At 39.9% G+C, this 18,449-nt stretch overlaps 1 protein-coding gene across 1 annotated transcript; it reads right to left on the reverse strand.

Annotated features, from left to right (window-relative positions):
• Nucleotides 1–332: 332 nt before the first annotated feature.
• LOC139114141 (Golgi-associated plant pathogenesis-related protein 1-like) lies at nt 333–8,759 on the reverse strand. The gene is made up of 4 exons (XM_070675685.1): nt 8,524–8,759; nt 2,735–2,893; nt 2,190–2,303; nt 333–1,384 (listed from the first exon to the last, which is right to left on the reverse strand). The coding sequence occupies exons 1-4, from the start codon at nt 8,528–8,530 to the stop codon at nt 1,218–1,220; spliced, it is 447 nt and encodes a 148-aa protein (XP_070531786.1). The 5' UTR covers nt 8,531–8,759; the 3' UTR covers nt 333–1,217.
• Between the last annotated feature and the right edge of the window lie 9,690 nt (nt 8,760–18,449).

Consider the following 18,449-nt stretch of genomic DNA (forward strand, 5'->3'; position numbering starts at 1 on the left):
GTGTTCCTTAATTGTCTGGATCGTGTCACAGAGGTGAAACATATATGTTTCTCTTCTTCCACCTGGCTGTGTTTTCAAGGCACCGACAAGACTTTATTACCCTTGTTCAAACCTAGGACCTGGTTCTGAACTTTGTACATTCCGCCCATGCACGCCTTCATGATCGAGACAATTTTTTGCAAACACAAAGTTGAGTCCAAATTTATTTCGAAGTATCTTGACACGTGATATTGTACATCTCTAAGCAACCTTCAATATTCAATATTCACGACACATATATATTCGCTGTCGACCCAAAGCCCTTCGACGTGAAGAACTACACTAACGAAAAGTTTCAAGACAAATATTTTATTACAAAAAGTTACAACTAAAACGTGTTCGTCCATACTGACTGACACATGAAAAATCTTAATTTTACTTGTGACAGAGATGTTGACTTCGCTGTCCTAGACAGAGCTAAGGAGAACCGTAAACTTAATAAGTAAAAGTTTTCCCGATTAGGTATACAGCCAAGCTGAATTATAATAATCGATCAGGTTATTAAAATATATCAAATTATTCCATTCTATTCGATATTGCAAAGTCGAAGCTAAAACTTAGAAAAGCGGATTCGTCTGTAAGTTAACATCACAAATCTTATTCTCAAGGCTCAAAAATAATAGAATAAGGATTATTATATTATAATAGCTTCGTCAATACCAGTGAATTTTGTGACGTCACCCCAGATTATTCCTGATAATGTATTTGATTATCCAGTATTTTGGGCCCCAGGTGTTTCTACATCTAAAAATGCATTGACATTGCTAAAACCATAAAATGACAGCAATAATGTACTCCCTACCGGCCCATAATGGACGAAAGCAAACGTTGCACTCCATAATGTTCTTGCACAGTTTGCTTTCGTCTGTGATTGGCCAGGAGGAGTTACATTATTGCGTAAATAAACATTAGTTCTAAGCACCTAGCTTATTCATAAAGTTTCCGTCGAGCTTTTATATCTGTGATTTCAACTGCGGATATTCCAAGGAAAGGACTTTTAGAAAAAAAAAATCATTTCAATCAATAATTTTGGTGGAAATTCTCTTCTTTACTTCAAATGAGGGCGCTGTTTTGAGTGACGTTGTGCGGTTGAAGAAGGAAAAGGAAGCCGTGGCTTGCGTTCGTCACTGCTTTTCAGGCATTTGTGATGTTTGGGGTCTTGGAAAGTTGAAAGCAGATTAGATCTTCGGCACGACATTTTTCTTGAACTCTCCGCGACCGTTGTTGTTGCCGCAGGGTTTGTAATGGATGACGATGACGAATTTCCCGTCATCCCTCATTCTGGCCTTGCCCACGCCGATATCTGTGCAGCTTTTCCACACCATCTGGGTAAAATGTCTGCAATCTGTTGAGGGAAAAAAGCAGGCACTCTGATGTATAATGGGATGAAAAGACGTTTTTGCAGGTATGGTTTCAGGGAAAGGGACCGTGAAATATTATTCTTACGCGTGAAGACGAAGGCGACAAAGCTCAGAGACTCATCAGTGATGATTTTCAACTTAAACTTAAAAACTCCCCAGGCTGAAAATACAATGAGACAAAAATCTCTATTGATTCGGACAAAGCCTTAGAGAACAAAACATTTTAACTGGTCCTGGTGCACTTTACTTTGATGAATATTCTCCAGCGAACTTTTGGAAGTACGATGAACACAGGCTTCGAACAGTGCCAGTCATGCATGGTCTGTTTAAGATGAACAAATATTTCTTTGATCGCTAGCCTTTTGTGTTCATCTTTAACTAGTATTTGTCGACAGAAAAAATGTCATGAAGGAAGCAGGTTGGAAAGAGCGAAAAATCCGACTTGCGATACACTACCTTGCCGTCATATGTGTTGTAGATGAAATTCTTTCCTTTTGAGAAACAAATCGTTGAAACCAAGTTCCTTGACCGTTCTCTTTGCCTATGTGCAAATATACTATACAACTGAACCTGTCAGTTTGTCTAAAATACAAGACTTTTTGAAATGCAGCTGACGTGTAAACCATAGTGATCTTCACAGACTGCCACCTTGACACGTGACAAGCAAGACATTAAACCTATGTCATGCCGCACATTAAAAAATGTTAAGTGCGACATTAACACCAACGGTGAGAAATTGACAGAACTGCATGAATAGCACCTTGTGATAAGATCGACACTTAACATTACCTCTGTTCCATCTTGACTGCTCGTAGTCGTAATTCTCTTCCTCGTTGTACCACAAGTCGGCAACTTCTTCGCCGCTGACGTCCTCTACGGCTAGAAGAATGTTTTCACCGAACACTGCAAGTAGCAACGAGTGTGACAATCACAAGCTTAATTCAAACATGTATGTATGTATGTATGTATGTATGTATGTCTGTCTGTCTGTCTGTCTGTCTGTCTGTCTGTCTGTCTGTCTGTCTGTCTGTCTGTATGTATGTGTGTACGTGTGTATGTATTTATATATGTATCTATGTATCTGTGTCTATGTGTACATTTTATATATGTATCTATGTATTTATGGATGTACTATTTACCATAGGTTACAATTGGCAACATTTCTGCATTCGAATTCCGAAGAAACTGCCCTTCACATAAACCATAGCTAAATTTGGGGGGGGGGGGGCGTTCCCTCGAGATTTTAATCTCTGAATCTTTTCATGTATTATTCACAAAAATGTGGCTTTGATCATATCATTTATCGGCAAAGTAAGGAATTATTATTGACTTACAGACGTTGTCACTATTTTGCAAATATCCTCTCTCGACGATGCGATCGGCCCACATCTGCGCGGACGTTGCTAGCTCTTCGGATAACGACAGCTCGGGTACACCATGAAGCCGTCTGTACTTATTGTGTGCAGCAACACAGTCCTCTTGGAAAGCTCCCTCTACCGGTAGAACATATACAGTGACAACTTACATGTACCTCGCTGGTTTCACCCCAAACAGCCAATTCTGCAGACCCCTGGGCGTTCACGCTATCTAAATCGCTATTTACGTTTTTAGAGATAAAGAAATATGGGAATTAAGATGACATGCGCTCCAGGATAAACTTCAGGAAAGAATTCCCAAAACGTAATCCCTGTAATAATTATGAACAGCACTCAATGTTTTCGTTTCGTTCAAATCAACATGTCTCGTGAGTCGATACATGCGAGATATGCAGCCAAATTATCAGTAATTCAGCTGATGAGACCCACTAGTGTTTGTTTTTTGTTTTCTGTTGCTTGTTTTTCCTCTCATTTCCAAAGATTATTATCCAAAGTTTTATTCGGAGATGCATCAACGGTTTACGAATGCCTTTTTATCGACAAGTGAAATCACCCTACGTTGCGGTTCTGGTAAGTGGTTTATCTAGAGTGATACGAATCTCAATTCAACATGGTTCCTTCAAGCGCCCTATGTATATACAGAAATAGTTGTTGATCGTTTTCATCATCATCATCATCATCATCATCATCATCATCATCATCATCATCATCATCATCATCATCATCACCATCATCATTACCATCATCATTATTATCATATAACGCAGTGTAGAGAACATTACTTGTTCTTTTTTGCGAGCTATTTCAACAGAAATACTTAAATAGAAGGTAATCATTATATCGTTTTTATCAGATCGATGAGTATTTCTTAGATTCTGTGAGACGAAACACGACAATTTCTTGACTGTGCTGCTATTTAAAAAATGTGTCGGTATAAAAACTCAATAAAACACTCGATTTCATTCAGTTGTATTCTTTTCTGGCTGGGTATCGATGGAGACCCTGGATATCTCACAGACTCTCGATGGCAACACTGTAATTGTGTGGCTTTTTTCTCCTCTTATTCTGAATTGTTGAGACCGGAGATTTGGCTTGACGCTTGGCTCTCAGCTTGCCTGGTCAGGCTGGTCCAGTCGGCTTTTTCAGGGCGCACTAGTATACATTTCAGATTACAGGCTAATGAACCAGGGGCTGTGTGAGAGAACTTATATTGGTGCAGTGCAGCGACCTTTAAAATCGACGAGCTTTAGGCCTACCATGCTTCGCGTTAACTCCGGGTGCGTGTTCAGCTAGTTTATCCAAGAACGTTGACATTAAGGTAGAACGCGCCTCGGCGACAGACAGTCGGACTCTCAATCTTTAACAATTCTTTTCTGCTCTACCACTTGTGGGGGTTCATTTTAAAGCTCTTGGTATAAGAGAATGTTTAACGGCCTTAGTTCATCGAAAATCGAGAATTTTATTTTTCTCCACAGAGTTAACACAGGGATGGCGGCCATTTTCAATTTCAAATATAGATAAATCTTGGGCAATTTGTTTCTCTAGTACGAAAATTTGCACAGTGACCACCCATCCTACTTTTTATTCTTAATTTTGAAAGAGAATGGTTGAAGTACTCCTTCAGGAAAGTTTGAGCAAAAGTAGAAGTCTTTCACTTTAAAGGCGCATACTACCTTAAAGAAAATGTTTAGGAAAGGAAATCCACACAGCAAATCCTGGCATTGTGTATGAGTTTGAACTTACATATTCTTATGTCGCTACATCAATATGTATATAGAGAAAGGACCATGAACATTCTCTCAGGGAGGAAGGAGAGCAAGACTCTTATGGTCGCTGTCGTTGGCGGCGCAGTCGTCCTCCTCTGCTCCTCCTCCTCCTGATCATCATCATCGTCACGTCATCATCATCGTCGTCGTCACCATCGTCATCATAGTTATCATCATCATCATCATCATCATCGCGTCGTCGTCGTCGTCGTCGTCGTCATCATCATCATCATCATCATCATCGCGTCGTCGTCGTCGTCGTCATCATCATCATCATCATCATCATCATCATCATCATCATCATCATCGCGTCGTCGTCGTCGTCGTCGTCGTCGTCATCATCATCATCATCATCATCATCGCGTCGTCGTCGTCGTCGTCGTCATCATCATCATCATCATCATCATCATCATCATCATCATCATCATCATCGCCACTGTCGAGGTCATCGTCTTCATTGTTATCATTATTATTATTATCAGCACGAGTGTCAACATTGCTCTCGGCAGGAATTCGTAATATCTGTCTATTTCTTTTATGCAAGATTAACATGGATAAAGGGCGTATCATGACTATATAACAGTCTTATAGCATTAAGTTTAAACTGACCCCGGGTCATGCATGTCTTTGTGAATTTCAGTCCAAACGGCTCGTTTAATCTGATAAACCTGTCTACGAAAGTGAAAAATGTAATTACTATTTCTTCCCTCCAGTAATTCGCTGAATGCTGAAATTCTCCTCGAGCCATTTCACTGACGAAATTAACACCGTTCATTAATGCAGTTCTATGCCTGGCGTGTCATGTCCTCACCCCCTGTTTCTTTCTTAATGTTGGCGCGTGTCCTGTTTCTTAAAACCTGGTTTGGATTTTTCAATGAGTACACTTTTCTTTAGTGTGGTGTCTTTGTCACACCGTCGAGAATAACAGAAGAATACTGCCCTGAAATCAGTAGTACATAATTTTCAATATACAAAATATGTTTGCACTAACAGCAATGTGCCGATTAAGGTAGTTGTGCGCCTCGAAAGTGAAAGACTTAAACTTTTGTTCAAACTTCACTCAGTGAAGCTTTCAACCATCCTCTGGCCAAACCAATAATAAAAATCATGCGTCACCTTGCAAATTTTTGTACTTGAGAAATAAATTACCTGACATTTACCGATATTCAACATGGCAATTCAAAATGGCCGCCATCCCTGTGTTAACTTTAAGGGGAAAAATAAAATTTTCGATTTTTCGAAAAACAAAGATGGTGATTTTTTGCTTAATCTACGAGCTTTAAAATGAGCGCCCACAAGTGGAAGATCAGAAAAGAATAGGAAAAGTTTGAGAGTCCGAATATCTGTCCCCGATTCGCATTCTACCTTAAGATGGAGGACGAACCGTGCGTCACGTAGTGTCTGAGTCAATGTCATTGACTTTGCATACAAAAGTGCAAGAATTTTCCTGAAGCTTTCACAAAAGACCCGTAAGTGCCTTACTATAGAAACATATTTCAATTGGGTGTGACCTTGCCAGATTTCAGGATGATACTCTCCATTGTAATTCATTCTGTACGAAACGCTATGGCAAAGTGTGCTGACCAAGCGGCAGTGTTAAGAATGTCGACGCAATGTCTTTTGAATGAATCTTCCACGCTTAGCCAGCAACCCGCTTGGTTGGAAGTCATTATTTGTCGAGGGTCATTTTAGAAATCTAGACATAAAGGTAAATGACGACTGCTTGTCGCTATTTAGGAGGTTGAATTTTGTCATAATGTCGTACGAGCCGTGTAAAATGACAGGGTAAAACGTTTTTCCAAACGTTGTATCGGAAACATCAATATTTATCATACCGAAATGCTACATACAACCTATGCAAGTATTATGACATTACAAGTAATTTTCATTTCTAGGCTTCTAATCCAAGCAGCTATTCTGTAAAATGAAACCAAAATGCCTACCTGTGTTCTCTTGTTCAGTACTTTTTTACAAAAAACGTATTGTAATCTAGATAAACTGACTAACATCTCTCTGCTTTCAGCAACGTCATTGTTAACTGTTAAGCAATACAACTGAAACCTGTCGAGGGTGAAATAAGTAAAATTTAAGACTTAACATACCGTAAAATTTTAAATCACCTTCGAACTTGTCGGATGTTTTTTACATGAATTAAATTTCCACCTTCTTCGCGGACTGAACAAAACCTGGCAGAAGACCCCAGCATACTTTTTGTGAGCAATAGACCACACCTATAGGTATAGCATACCACGAGATTTTGACCAGTTCACGACAATATATGCACGAACGATAGCGAATGCGTTGAAACCGATTGGTATTCCCGTTGCTTAGGTGGTTAATTGTATACAGTATTTTGAAAGTATGGGTTGGAATTGTCCAGAAAGACATTTTTTCAAGCGTGTTCAAATTGTGTTAAATAGTGAATATAGCACGCTCGTTTTCACTATTCGATAGAGAAGATCGCTTTATTAGCGTCACCTATATACTGGTGTGATAATATAAAGCAAAGGTTTTAAGCCCTGACAAATGACTAAAAACGTTACGTTTTACAAATATATGCTCAGGTTACGGTGTCAATTTCACGTACCCTCTATTGCCTGTCATCGTGCCACAACTTTTAGTATTGTCGAATTTCCCATTTTTGTTTTCGACGACGGTGGATTCCAACGCTGTATACGGTGCATGGAACCTTGTAGGGCGTATGCAACATTTGCTCCCGAGAATTTGGCGACTGGAGTTCACATTATGTCAAAAAAGAAACGTGTTCTCTAGATTCAGAGACATTTTAGTCTCTATTAATAATAAGATCGTTTGGATCGAAAGGAAAATGTTTTTACAGAAATAGCCCGGAATAAGTAGGCGACCCACTTTATGGGGGTCATGGCGTTTCACTTCTTTGTTAAAGTCAGACTGTTAATTTGAAAGGAGATAATAAATTCGTTAGAACAGATAAATGAAGTGATAATTTTCAAAAATTAGCTTATGTTACAAATTCTAAAAATGAAAAAATATACCCAAATTCTGACTGCCCTCTTGAGCAGACCTAATGGTTCGGCCCTTATGATTTTGTAAACAAAACGGGGACAGATATTATAACAGGAAGACTACGGAACTGAGTGGTGTATTAAACCGTAGACTTTCAACGAAACCATTAAACGCTTCAATATTCAAATTTCTTCCCCTTTTTTACTGTTAGAGAAATGCATGGCTAAAATGTCTGTTTCAAATAATATCAATTTATACTAAATTTGCACAACTGAGACTGTTGATTAAATGTATTGGAATTTGCGCAGTAAAGTATTTTTCATTCACCATGAGAATTGCCATTTTCTTTATGACTGAATTTGATGTAGGTATCAGATAGCACGCAAGGGAAGCATCGCGAAAATTGGGTGTTTCGGTTTTACGTGCATGCCGCATGAAATACATACTTGCAAGGTCATGCCTTATGATTATAAAATCCAACCTTCAAAGCAACAGTGTCCTCGAACGTCAAGGTAAATTATGTAGGACAGTGACGTCAGGAAGAGCCTGACGAACTTCTTGGCTAGGCTTCTTTCCGAAGACCTGGGCGGTTCACGGGCAGGCAAACGGAAATACTTGGAGCCTTGAATTTCTGGACGGTCGTTATGACATTAGGTCCCAGTGCATTTTCCTAACATTTGGTGTTACCCAATGCGTTGAATCTCGGTTAATAACGTAGGAACTCTAACCAGGACCTTATAAAGAGGTCAAAGGTTATTCGTTATGCCTCCCAGGCGGTGCCTGGCCCACTGAACGAGGGGATCCAAGTACCGTTTCTGAACATTTCTGTGGTCGACATTGCGATCATACCGCGCGGATGACAACTTCATCGGAACGGGCGATTCATAGTCACGTATGTAAACGGTTTTCAGGGAGACAAATTGTACTAGACACACCTATCTGAAAGGTACGACATACCAAGCGCCAGACCATTTAAAGAATTCGATTCAGCCTTACCCGACATTTTCGACTTTGAAGCGCCTGTTAGGGAATCTTGAGGTACAAATAAATCGGTCGATTTTTCCTCTCCAGCCGGGCAAACTTGCACACCGCAGAACTCTGCCGTTGCCGGATTCTGAACTGACGTATGCACAGAAAACACTTGATACGGGGGCGTTTTCAGCCAAGTGGGACGAGAGTGAACTTTCTGTTGCTGCCGCGACGCTGTTTTAGACACCCGTAAAAAACTGGGAGCGGCCAGCAAGCTGTTGAGAGGTCAAGGAGGTCAGGACATTCATCAGGAGCGTTTAGGAGGTGGGATTCCTTTCGGTGTCCGGTCACTGCCCCATGCTGAGGTCATTTAATCGTGTTCCTGAGGAAGTGGACAGCTCTCACATAGCTCCATACACTACAATTTTCCGCTTACTGAAAATGTAATGGTTATTTCTTAATTGTTAACACAATCACAAAATACGACAAAAAAATCTACGCGTAAACTACCGTATGGAGAAGAGATCTCAAACGAGATATCGAAGAAGGCGTTTTAGATACTGTAATCGTCAGTTTCGATGAAAATTGGTTATCACAAAGTCAACTTTCCCTTGGATCTGAACTAGATACATTTAAAAGCGAATTGAATTGAGAGTCTCAGATGGTATTAGCGGTAATCGTCAGGGTGCACAGAAACTAAATCCCACAGTTTCGCTTCCTTGAGTATCTAGGATCATGCTAGGATGTACTCCATTCATACATGTAACAGCAAGGGTGAACTGAAAATATCCGCGTATCTTTCTTCGTATTTATTGTCCGGAAATGCCCGAACTGAATTCATATGAAAGGAATACGTCACCGATACCTTTGGTTATTTAGTGATTTTTTTCAAACTTTGGATCCATGAAATGAGGTGCGCCGCCAACTTATTCAGTGCTACTGACGTTTAAAGAGTGAGTGACGTGCTGACACGCCTTTTTACAACACAATACGGTAGGTATGCAAACTTGCATAGTGTGCCACAGGGTACACGGGCTTGTTGTTTATTTGTGTCTGTTTGTTTGTGTGTATGTGTTTGTGTTTGTTTATTTGTTATTTTTAATAAAATAACAGCGTAAAGCTGTTTTGTTAATATTTGTCAATAAAGAGCAGTTTATTTATTTGTTTATTTATTTGTTTATTTATTTGTTTGTTTGTTTGTTGATACGTATTTCCGATGGTTAGGGTTAGGGTTAGGCTTAAGTTAGGGTTAGGGTTAGGGTTAGGCTTAAGTTAGGGTTAGGGTTAGGGTTAGGGTTAGGGTTAGGCTTAAGTTAGGGTTAGGGTTAGGGTTAGGCTTATTCACTCCCTCTATATATTGAGACAAGGGGAGCAACTGGGATTCCAACATCTGTATTTTCAAGTCAAGAAAAACACACTAAATAAATGCCGGACAATTGAAATATTGGGTTTGTGGCAGCATCATGTCCTGTACTTACCACACCTATCCTTTAATTCGATGGAAAGGGCAAAAATCGGCGATATTTAGCATCTTCCTCCTTTGATTCGTACAGTTTGTACGGCAAAACGTAAGTGTCACACTTTGGCGGGTTAGTACGTCAGTGAAATTCAAATCGGACCAATCAGGCAGCTTGTTAGACTCACAGCAGTATACGCGAACGCCAGTTCTCAAGCGACTATACCACAGCAAGATGCAGTCGTGCCTGTGACTAATACGTGTTCGCAGATATCGAGAATGCAACAAAAAAGTCCTTGATTCACTGTTCATGACAACGGATAATACTTTAAAATAATAAAGTAACCATTAAAGATGTAAAAACAATGGGAAACTCGAGTTCCCTTGACAGCAACGTAAGGAAAATGACACGTTTTTCCAGTACTTTCTGATTCTTTGACCCTGCTCACCCCGTCGCCTAAATAGAATAGTCTCACAACGTCTGCCATGGTTTATTTTCATTGACGGCCACGATGTCTGTTTCATGTGAACATGCAGTTGCTTTTGTTTGAAGCAATTATCCTTTCATTTGTGAAGCCTTTTTCCTGGTGACTATTACAATCACTGCTATGTTGTTGTTTTCACAAGATGTATACGGTTTGATACAGGAATATTGAGTTGCCTTTCCGTGTAGGCAATATGCATGCCATGCCACTGTCACATACACTCAGATCAGCAGCATACATGTACATGACGTCTTTGTTTCAAGTTTGGGGGGTTTTTTTCGACGCTGAAATTTTACCAAAATGTCACTTCTGTAACCTTTGGATAAAGTTGATTTGGAAAGCGATAGACACATCCAGAGGAGTTGAAAAACATCGTGCATAAAATAGCATAAATTAAGCGACCGTGGTAGAAAGCCAAAAAATGGGATGCTCGAGCCCCTCCACAGTTTTTACCACCGTTCAGTGTTGCTGAACCGGGGGCTTATAGTAAACTCGGACAAGTACAGTATTGTTCGTAGTTTGAAGGTTACTGCCCGTAGTTTACTTTCGATAGCTAGAAAACTATTAGAATTAAACCAATACCAAGAACAACTTTTCCAGCCGCGGAAATTCAACCGTGGCGTGGCGACGGTCTCTCTGTATTTGTTTTATACTTCCGGGTTTACGCTCATGTTTTTTCCATTTAATAGGCTCGTATATCTCACGAACTGATTGGAAATGAGTGCGTTTCGCACAGATGTATAGTTGAAATGCTCTAGTGGAACCTTCTTCTCATAAGACTAAAGTGAATGTTGCGGCATACAAAGTTGTCGACGATTCGTAAAGGGAAACTGAACATGGCAAAATGCGCCAAAGTAAAATCATCCTGATTCGAGCCCCACAACGGTAACGTCTCCAGTTCGGGCCAAGGCAGGGCTAACAAGCTATCTGATTGGTCCGATTTGAATTTCACTGACGTACTAACCCGCCAAAGTGTGACACTTACGTTTTGCCGTACAAACTGTACGAATCAAAGGAGAAAGATGCTAAATATCGCCGATTTTTGCTCTGTCCATCGAATTAAAGGATAGGTGTGGTAAGTACAGGACACGATGCTGCCACAAACCCAATATTTCAATTGTCTGGCATTTATTTGGTGTGTTTTTCTTGACTTGAAAATACAGATGTTGGAATCCCAGTTGCTCCCCTTGTCTGAATATATAGAGGGAGTGAATAAGCCTAACCCTAACCCTAACCTAACCCTAACCCTAACCCTAACCCTAACTTAAGCCTAACCCTAACCCTAACCATCGGAAATACGTATCAACAAACAAATAAATAAATAAACAAACAAATAAACTGCTCTTTATTGACAAATATTAACAAAACAGTTTTTCGCTGTTATTTTATTAAAAATAACAAATAAACAAACACAAACATACACACAAATAAACAACAAGCCTGTGTACCCTGTGAGTGTGCCTCTGCAACTTGTCACTGTTCAGCTCATCCCAATGAAAGACAGTGCATAGAAAGACAACTTTCGGCTTCCCGTTTCAAAATGTGACCTTACCAACAATGATTGTGTAATAGTCGCGCCAGCGGCTTACTGACTACGCATGCGCTTATTCATAATATACTATGCGAGTACCGAAGTGTACCCTTCTTTCACGGGCGCCGCCATGTTTTTTTTTGAGTACTCGTAAATAAACAAAAACGAAACAAATTACTATTATATACATGCCTTTTATAAAATATACCTCTTTTATTAGCCAGTAAACGTTATTATGCACATTGTCGCTGATACAAAATATCGTTAATATAGATAAAGGGAGAAAACTGTCGTGCATATGAACGGGAGCATACGCAAAGAATGCTGGGATTAAATTATAGAAGAGCGCCCCCTGTGTCAATAATTAGATTCAAAAATTGCCAGTTTTTAGACGGAACGCTATAGTTTTCAGCTTGCAAGTGGAAGGTTGGCAGTGCGGTTACCATTGCAATGATAATGATTGCATAATACGTCCCTTGTTTATCGCAATAGGCTGTTATCATTGTAAAAATTGCCAATCTTTGTCCAAATTTTTTACACGCTACAGAAAATCTATACCTGCCCTGCTGCAGGGTTTGACGTCGTGTACCTACTACGTACGTGAACTGCTTTCATCAGAGGGAAACTGGGCATACTGGTAGTTGTCATATAAACGTTTATGAAGTAACAATTACAGTTTATCATGAATCAATACAAATAACATTGCCAATCTTTAATAACCCCTGGCGCGACACCAAGGGCTGAGCCCTATATAATATTAAGATTAATTAAGGTAGTATGCACCTCGAAAGTGAAAGACTTAAACCTTTTGTTCAAACCTTCCCTCCATGAAGCTGTAGACAATTCTCTTACCAAATCAACGATACAAATTAGGGGTCACCGTACAAAATTTGGTACTAGAGGGACGAATTACCTGAGATTTCCCGATATTTGAAATTCAAAATGGCGACCATCCTTGTGTTAACGCTATGAGAAGAAAATAAAATTTTCGATTTTCGGACAACTAAGCCGGTGAAAAGTTTTCTTACACCAAGAGCATTAAAATGAACCCCCACAAGTGGTAGATCAGAAAAGAATTGTGAAAGTTTGAGAGTCCGAATATCTGTCCCCGAGGCGCGTTCTACCGTAGCAGGCGATACGCGATACTGTGAGAATAGTTGTAGGATTGAAAGTAGTCAACAGTGATTTACATTCCAACTGAGAAAATGCAATACTTAAACTTTTTCTGTCACCTACCCCAGCGATACTTTCAACCATTCTCTTTCAAAATCAAGAATAAAATTCGGGACTCACCGTACAAATTTTGTACCAGAGAAGCCATGAGAGAAAATGCCGAGAGAGTTTGACCGGTTGACCTCGCTGTTAATTTTATGCAGGAAATTACAATAACAATGCTTGGTCGAATGACGCAGTGCCTTGAGGGTGGGATCACCAGTGGTATATGGGGAGGAGTACCTTCCCGATGGTGATAAGTGGTGCAGATTACCGTCGCCTAGGTGACTGGCGTATACGCGTGCCAAAAGACACCTATGGTTGATTTCCTGTTGACCAGTCGGATGGCAGAGTTGCAAATACCTGGACTGAACCATTTGGTTTTTTGTGGGTGTCGGTGGTACTTTGACAATATAAGTAAAGATGCACATATATTGAGTTTATTGTCTTGTTTATGAGCGGCCAGTATTTCCAACAGCATAAATTATGTGCATTTGCCCTTGAAGGAATAAATAATTTTCGAATAAAACATCGCGAATGTAACTACATTCCTTAAGCTCGACGTACACTTAAGTGCCCCAAAGAACCATGAAATCGCCCGACTTTCGATTGAAGAGATGAGTTTTGCCAAACCGCGTATACAGAAAAAGTGGCAGATGACTTTATTTTTAGAATCATAGACAGTATAGCGAGATGTAAAAAATGTGAAACAGGCTCCCCACCTAACTATCCTAAATTGTTTTTGTGTCGAGTTTGTGTTTGATTCGTTTCGAAAATGTGTTCCTACATTCTTATCCGATTGTTTGTGTTAATGAAATGTTTGTTTCGCTTTGGATATTTGTAGAGACGTTTGGATTAGTGTGTACGGTAATGTTTTGTTTGTGTGGGGAAAGCTTATGGCGAGACGCACTGGCAGCCGGACCTATGTTGTTACAAAAGTTGATAGAGTCGCCCTTTGACGCTTGCGTTTCGAAACCCGAGTGTGGTTTCTCATCAGTCGCAGTGTAGATTCTTTCCTTAGTTTGTGTTTGTGAAAATTTATTTTAATGCATTTTAGTGGTCTTGCTTTCCGATTAGCGAGGCAAGTATATTAATTTTGGTCACGTTGTGAGTCCGTTTGGTGGTTCGGTTTGTTTGTTCTATATTTCTTTACTTCGGTAAATTTTGTTTTGACTGGTGTGTCTTTTAGATTTTTGCGGAGGTTTGTGAATTTTTAGGCAATAAGTACCACTGCGGGGTACGGATTTTATGTTTATTGGATCAAGATACTTACAAGTATCCTGGTTGATGTGCTTGTTCTCGTACATTTTAATTAATAGTTCGTTTACTTTGTTTACTGTTTGTTCTGGCTTGTTGTGTATAATACTCAGTGTTACGTAATTGCCTTTCGCATTCGAGTACGTAATCGTTTGTGTTGACAATAACGAAAAACCGACCCTTGTCGAAGAGTTATTTTCCCAAAATTTGTCCAATGTTTGCAAGCTGGTTTATCGCGATTCTTTTTTTTTATTTCAGTCCATCATCCAACGGGTGCTTTGCCCATTTACAGGATGAGGTACCCATAACCCACTACCCCAATGGAGCACAGAGGCACGCGACATGTTTTGTTTCCTTGTTTGAAAGGGTATCTCTAGAAGTGCGAGTTTAGAAGCTTCAGATAGCTTTCAAGTTTTTGTTTTTTTGTTGTTCGTGGAGTCCAATTTGACTTTTCTTTGAATTGGTGTTGTTGCGATTGTTTGTGTCTCACGATGTAGCGTAGTCACATTATACGACTTTATTTGTTGAAATCCTGAGGTGGTTTTATTCTGTTTGGTTTTGTTGGTGTCCGAATGAATTTTAAGGCTTTTGCCTAGTACTATTTTTCGGAGTTTCATAGTTTGAGCGATGATAGGTTGTTGTTGAATTTCATGTTGTTGTCGGCTTTGTCGTGATGGGGTTTATGATCAAGGTTCTTGTCTGACTTATATACAGAACTGCGAACGACACCAGTTCATGCTAAGAACACACAAGCTTTATTACTGAACACGCCGTGAGATAGAAAAGGCGCCAACCGGAACACAACTGTAGCAATTACATATAAAGGCGCCAAAGCGCATGCACCGAATGTAATAGAACACCAAAGGATAAACATTTTTTTGGCGGGAGATTATAGTCCACAGTCATTGGATGAAAGTTACCAAAGAGTCTGATTGGTAGACGGATAACACATAGGCTCTGCTTAGTCCTATTAATAATGTTCAAATGATGTGTCATTTGTTCTCCGACATTCTCCCGGCGACGAAAGATAATCTTGAACACTTTCAATATGAATTATCAATAAATGATTCGTTTGAACAAAAAACTTAGAAATTTCAAAGAGTTAATTGACTCAACAGTTACAACAATTTATGAAAGTTCGGATATTCTCATCCTGGTCTCGGCACCAAAAAATGTCGTGATGGGGTTTTATGATCAAGGTTCTTGTCTGACTTATATACAGAACTGCGAACGACACTGAAGCAGTGTTCGAAATTCGTGGAAAATATCAACCAGTCAACAGGACTGGTAACTTTAAAAAGTTGCCTGTCCTGCCAAAAACTTGCCAGTCCTGATATTATGCCTGCAATTAAACGCAATCAAATACAACTAAGAGTTACCTATACTGTAATAGGCTATTACCTTGTCTGTGAACAAATGAAGATGGGATGGAATCATCTTTCACTTTAAACAACCTTTATTTATAAACAAACATCAATTGCAAGGTACATACTGCACAATACGTGAGTACTTTACTTTGTATTCACAATGCGTATTGTCAGTTTCTATGTATAACAGAATACAATCATATATTTAAAGTCATGAGTCTGGGAGAAAACAGGTACACAATATACACAGTTTTGCATGAGCATGAGCGTTTCTGAATAGTTTTATAGACAGCTTATCAAATGTTTCAGTGTTCATCGATTGCAGTATCTTTTTCACTACCGAGTCACCTGGAGCAGCATTTTTTGCATCGAGGTACATATTTATGCCCCTCTGAAGTTTCATGCGTTTTCAGAGCCTCGTGTCTGAGATTTGTAGAGACTCTTCAAATGAACCTGTCGAGTATTTTTTGTACTTGGCAATGGCATGAATGGGCGCGTACACAGTTGTGCATAATTTGCAGTACAACTTCTGCTCGTTGGCACTATCGTCAGTGACTAACCAATCTTTAAATTCAATTTTCCATGACTGAACAATTGTTCTCATACGTTTCGTGGCATCATACTCCCTGTTTGCCCGTAAGGTTTCCTCCGGTGTTCTTCGTTTAGCCGGGAGAGTTGGTAGGCCTAGATAATAGCGGATCATAATTCCTTAAAACTTAACACCGCGCAATTACGTGTTATTGTCGATTGCCTCAGTACTTTGAAACTCATGCAAAATCTACTTTGATTGGTTGATTTTCAAGGTCATGCGTCATTTTGTACAATCGGCTTGTTTCTTACTTGCAATACATGAGGAGGGGCCAAAGATAGGGTTGGCGGCGCTATCCAGGACGGCCAGTGTCACATAACGGTCTATGAATCATGATCGGCCAAAGTTAATTGTCGACCCCACGGTGAATTCAACCTGTCCGACGGACTGGTAACTTTTTTATTTTACCAGTCCGGTGGAAAAATAGCCAGTCTCGGACTGCCGGACAGGCGTTATTTCGAACACTGCCTGTTCATGCTAAGAACACACAAGCTTTATTACTGAACACGCCGTGAGATAGAAAAGGCGCCAACCGGAACACAACTGTAGCAATTACATATAAAGGCGCCAAAGCGCATGCACCGAATGTAATAGAACACCAAAGGATAAACATTTTTTTGGCGGGAGATTATAGTCCACAGTCATTGGATGAAAGTTACCAAGAGTCTGATTGGTAGACGGATAACACATAGGCTCTGCTTAGTCCTATTAATAATGTTCAAATGATGTGTCATTTCTTCTCCGACAGGCTTTTCTTTGGAAATAGCTGATTTATTTCCACGGCCATGTTTTCTGTTACGTTACTGTGATTGTTTATTTTGTATTTAATGTTGTGTTTCAGTTGTTTGTTATGTGTACGATTTTTGTTATTTCTTTTAAGTGTTTGTGTGTTCTGTGTCATTTTATCGTATTTTTTGGTAGTTCCCTTTTTGGAGTATTTGGTGGCCCTGAAAAGGGCCGCTTGGTATGGGTTTTGTTAGCGCTTGGCGCGTTTGTTTTGGCGATGAGCCTAGCTTTTTTATGCTTCTTTTCGCCGATTCGATGTGCTTGGTGAGTAGGTGTTTGCCGCCTTCTTGTCACTGTGTGTGCGTACATGGACAGTCTGCATCGCCCTTGAATGTGGTCTCGATTTTGATCAAACTTACAATTTAGGAGTATATATCAAAACTGATAAATGATTTATGTGATTACTGTAGCTATAGATAGGCTACATTCAGGACGGGCAGCGACGGGCAGTAATTAGTAGGCAAAACAGGTGGTTTTCACCGTGGGCAGAACTTGGTGCAATGATACTGAACATTAATAGTAAGCCTGTCACCTTGAAGGTAATGCTGTATTTGAAACAAGGACTTCAAACACACGATGGTACAAACAACACCACAAGTGAAACGTACACATAGAAATACACGCGTTCCTACGTTGTGCCCACCCGGCCACGCGATTAAAATATGACTGATACTGCTGGATAGTGTTAATTGGGTTGGTAAACAGTCAATTAATAGTTTAATTGACTACCTGGGTGATTGGCAGGTCGTGTCCAACGACGCATATGCAAAGCAGGCCAAAAGACAAAAGCCCCCAAAGTTATTGACAGCTGGCCAGGGGTCACCATGAATACGTAATGAAGTTTCACTACGCAGAAACTGCGTAGTCAAGCCTTCTTAACCGGTCAAACTCTCTCGGCATTTTCCGGAAGGAAAACACCTAATATTTACTGATATTTTTAACTGAAAATGGCCGCCATCTCCGTGTTACCTCTATGGGGTAAAATTTGATTTTCGATTTTAATAAGTCGGAAGGAACCTTCATTTACTCCATAAGCATGAAATCCAACAAGTGGCAGGCCAAAAGAATATCGCAAAAGTTTGAGAGTCCGAATATCTGTCCCCGAGGCCCAGTCTACCTTTAATAGTGTAAAATGAACAAGAACTGTGAAGGTTTCTGAGTATTAAAGGGAAACAGTCGTCGGAACTGAGCTTTTGTTGCGAGTTTCGTGCAAGACGTACTTTTGCCCCCCTCCCCCAACATCAACTTATATACACTGACTACAACTAGC

This window comes from Ptychodera flava, chromosome 16, assembly GCF_041260155.1.
Source record: "Ptychodera flava strain L36383 chromosome 16, AS_Pfla_20210202, whole genome shotgun sequence".
Lineage (NCBI taxonomy): Eukaryota > Metazoa > Hemichordata > Enteropneusta > Ptychoderidae > Ptychodera > Ptychodera flava.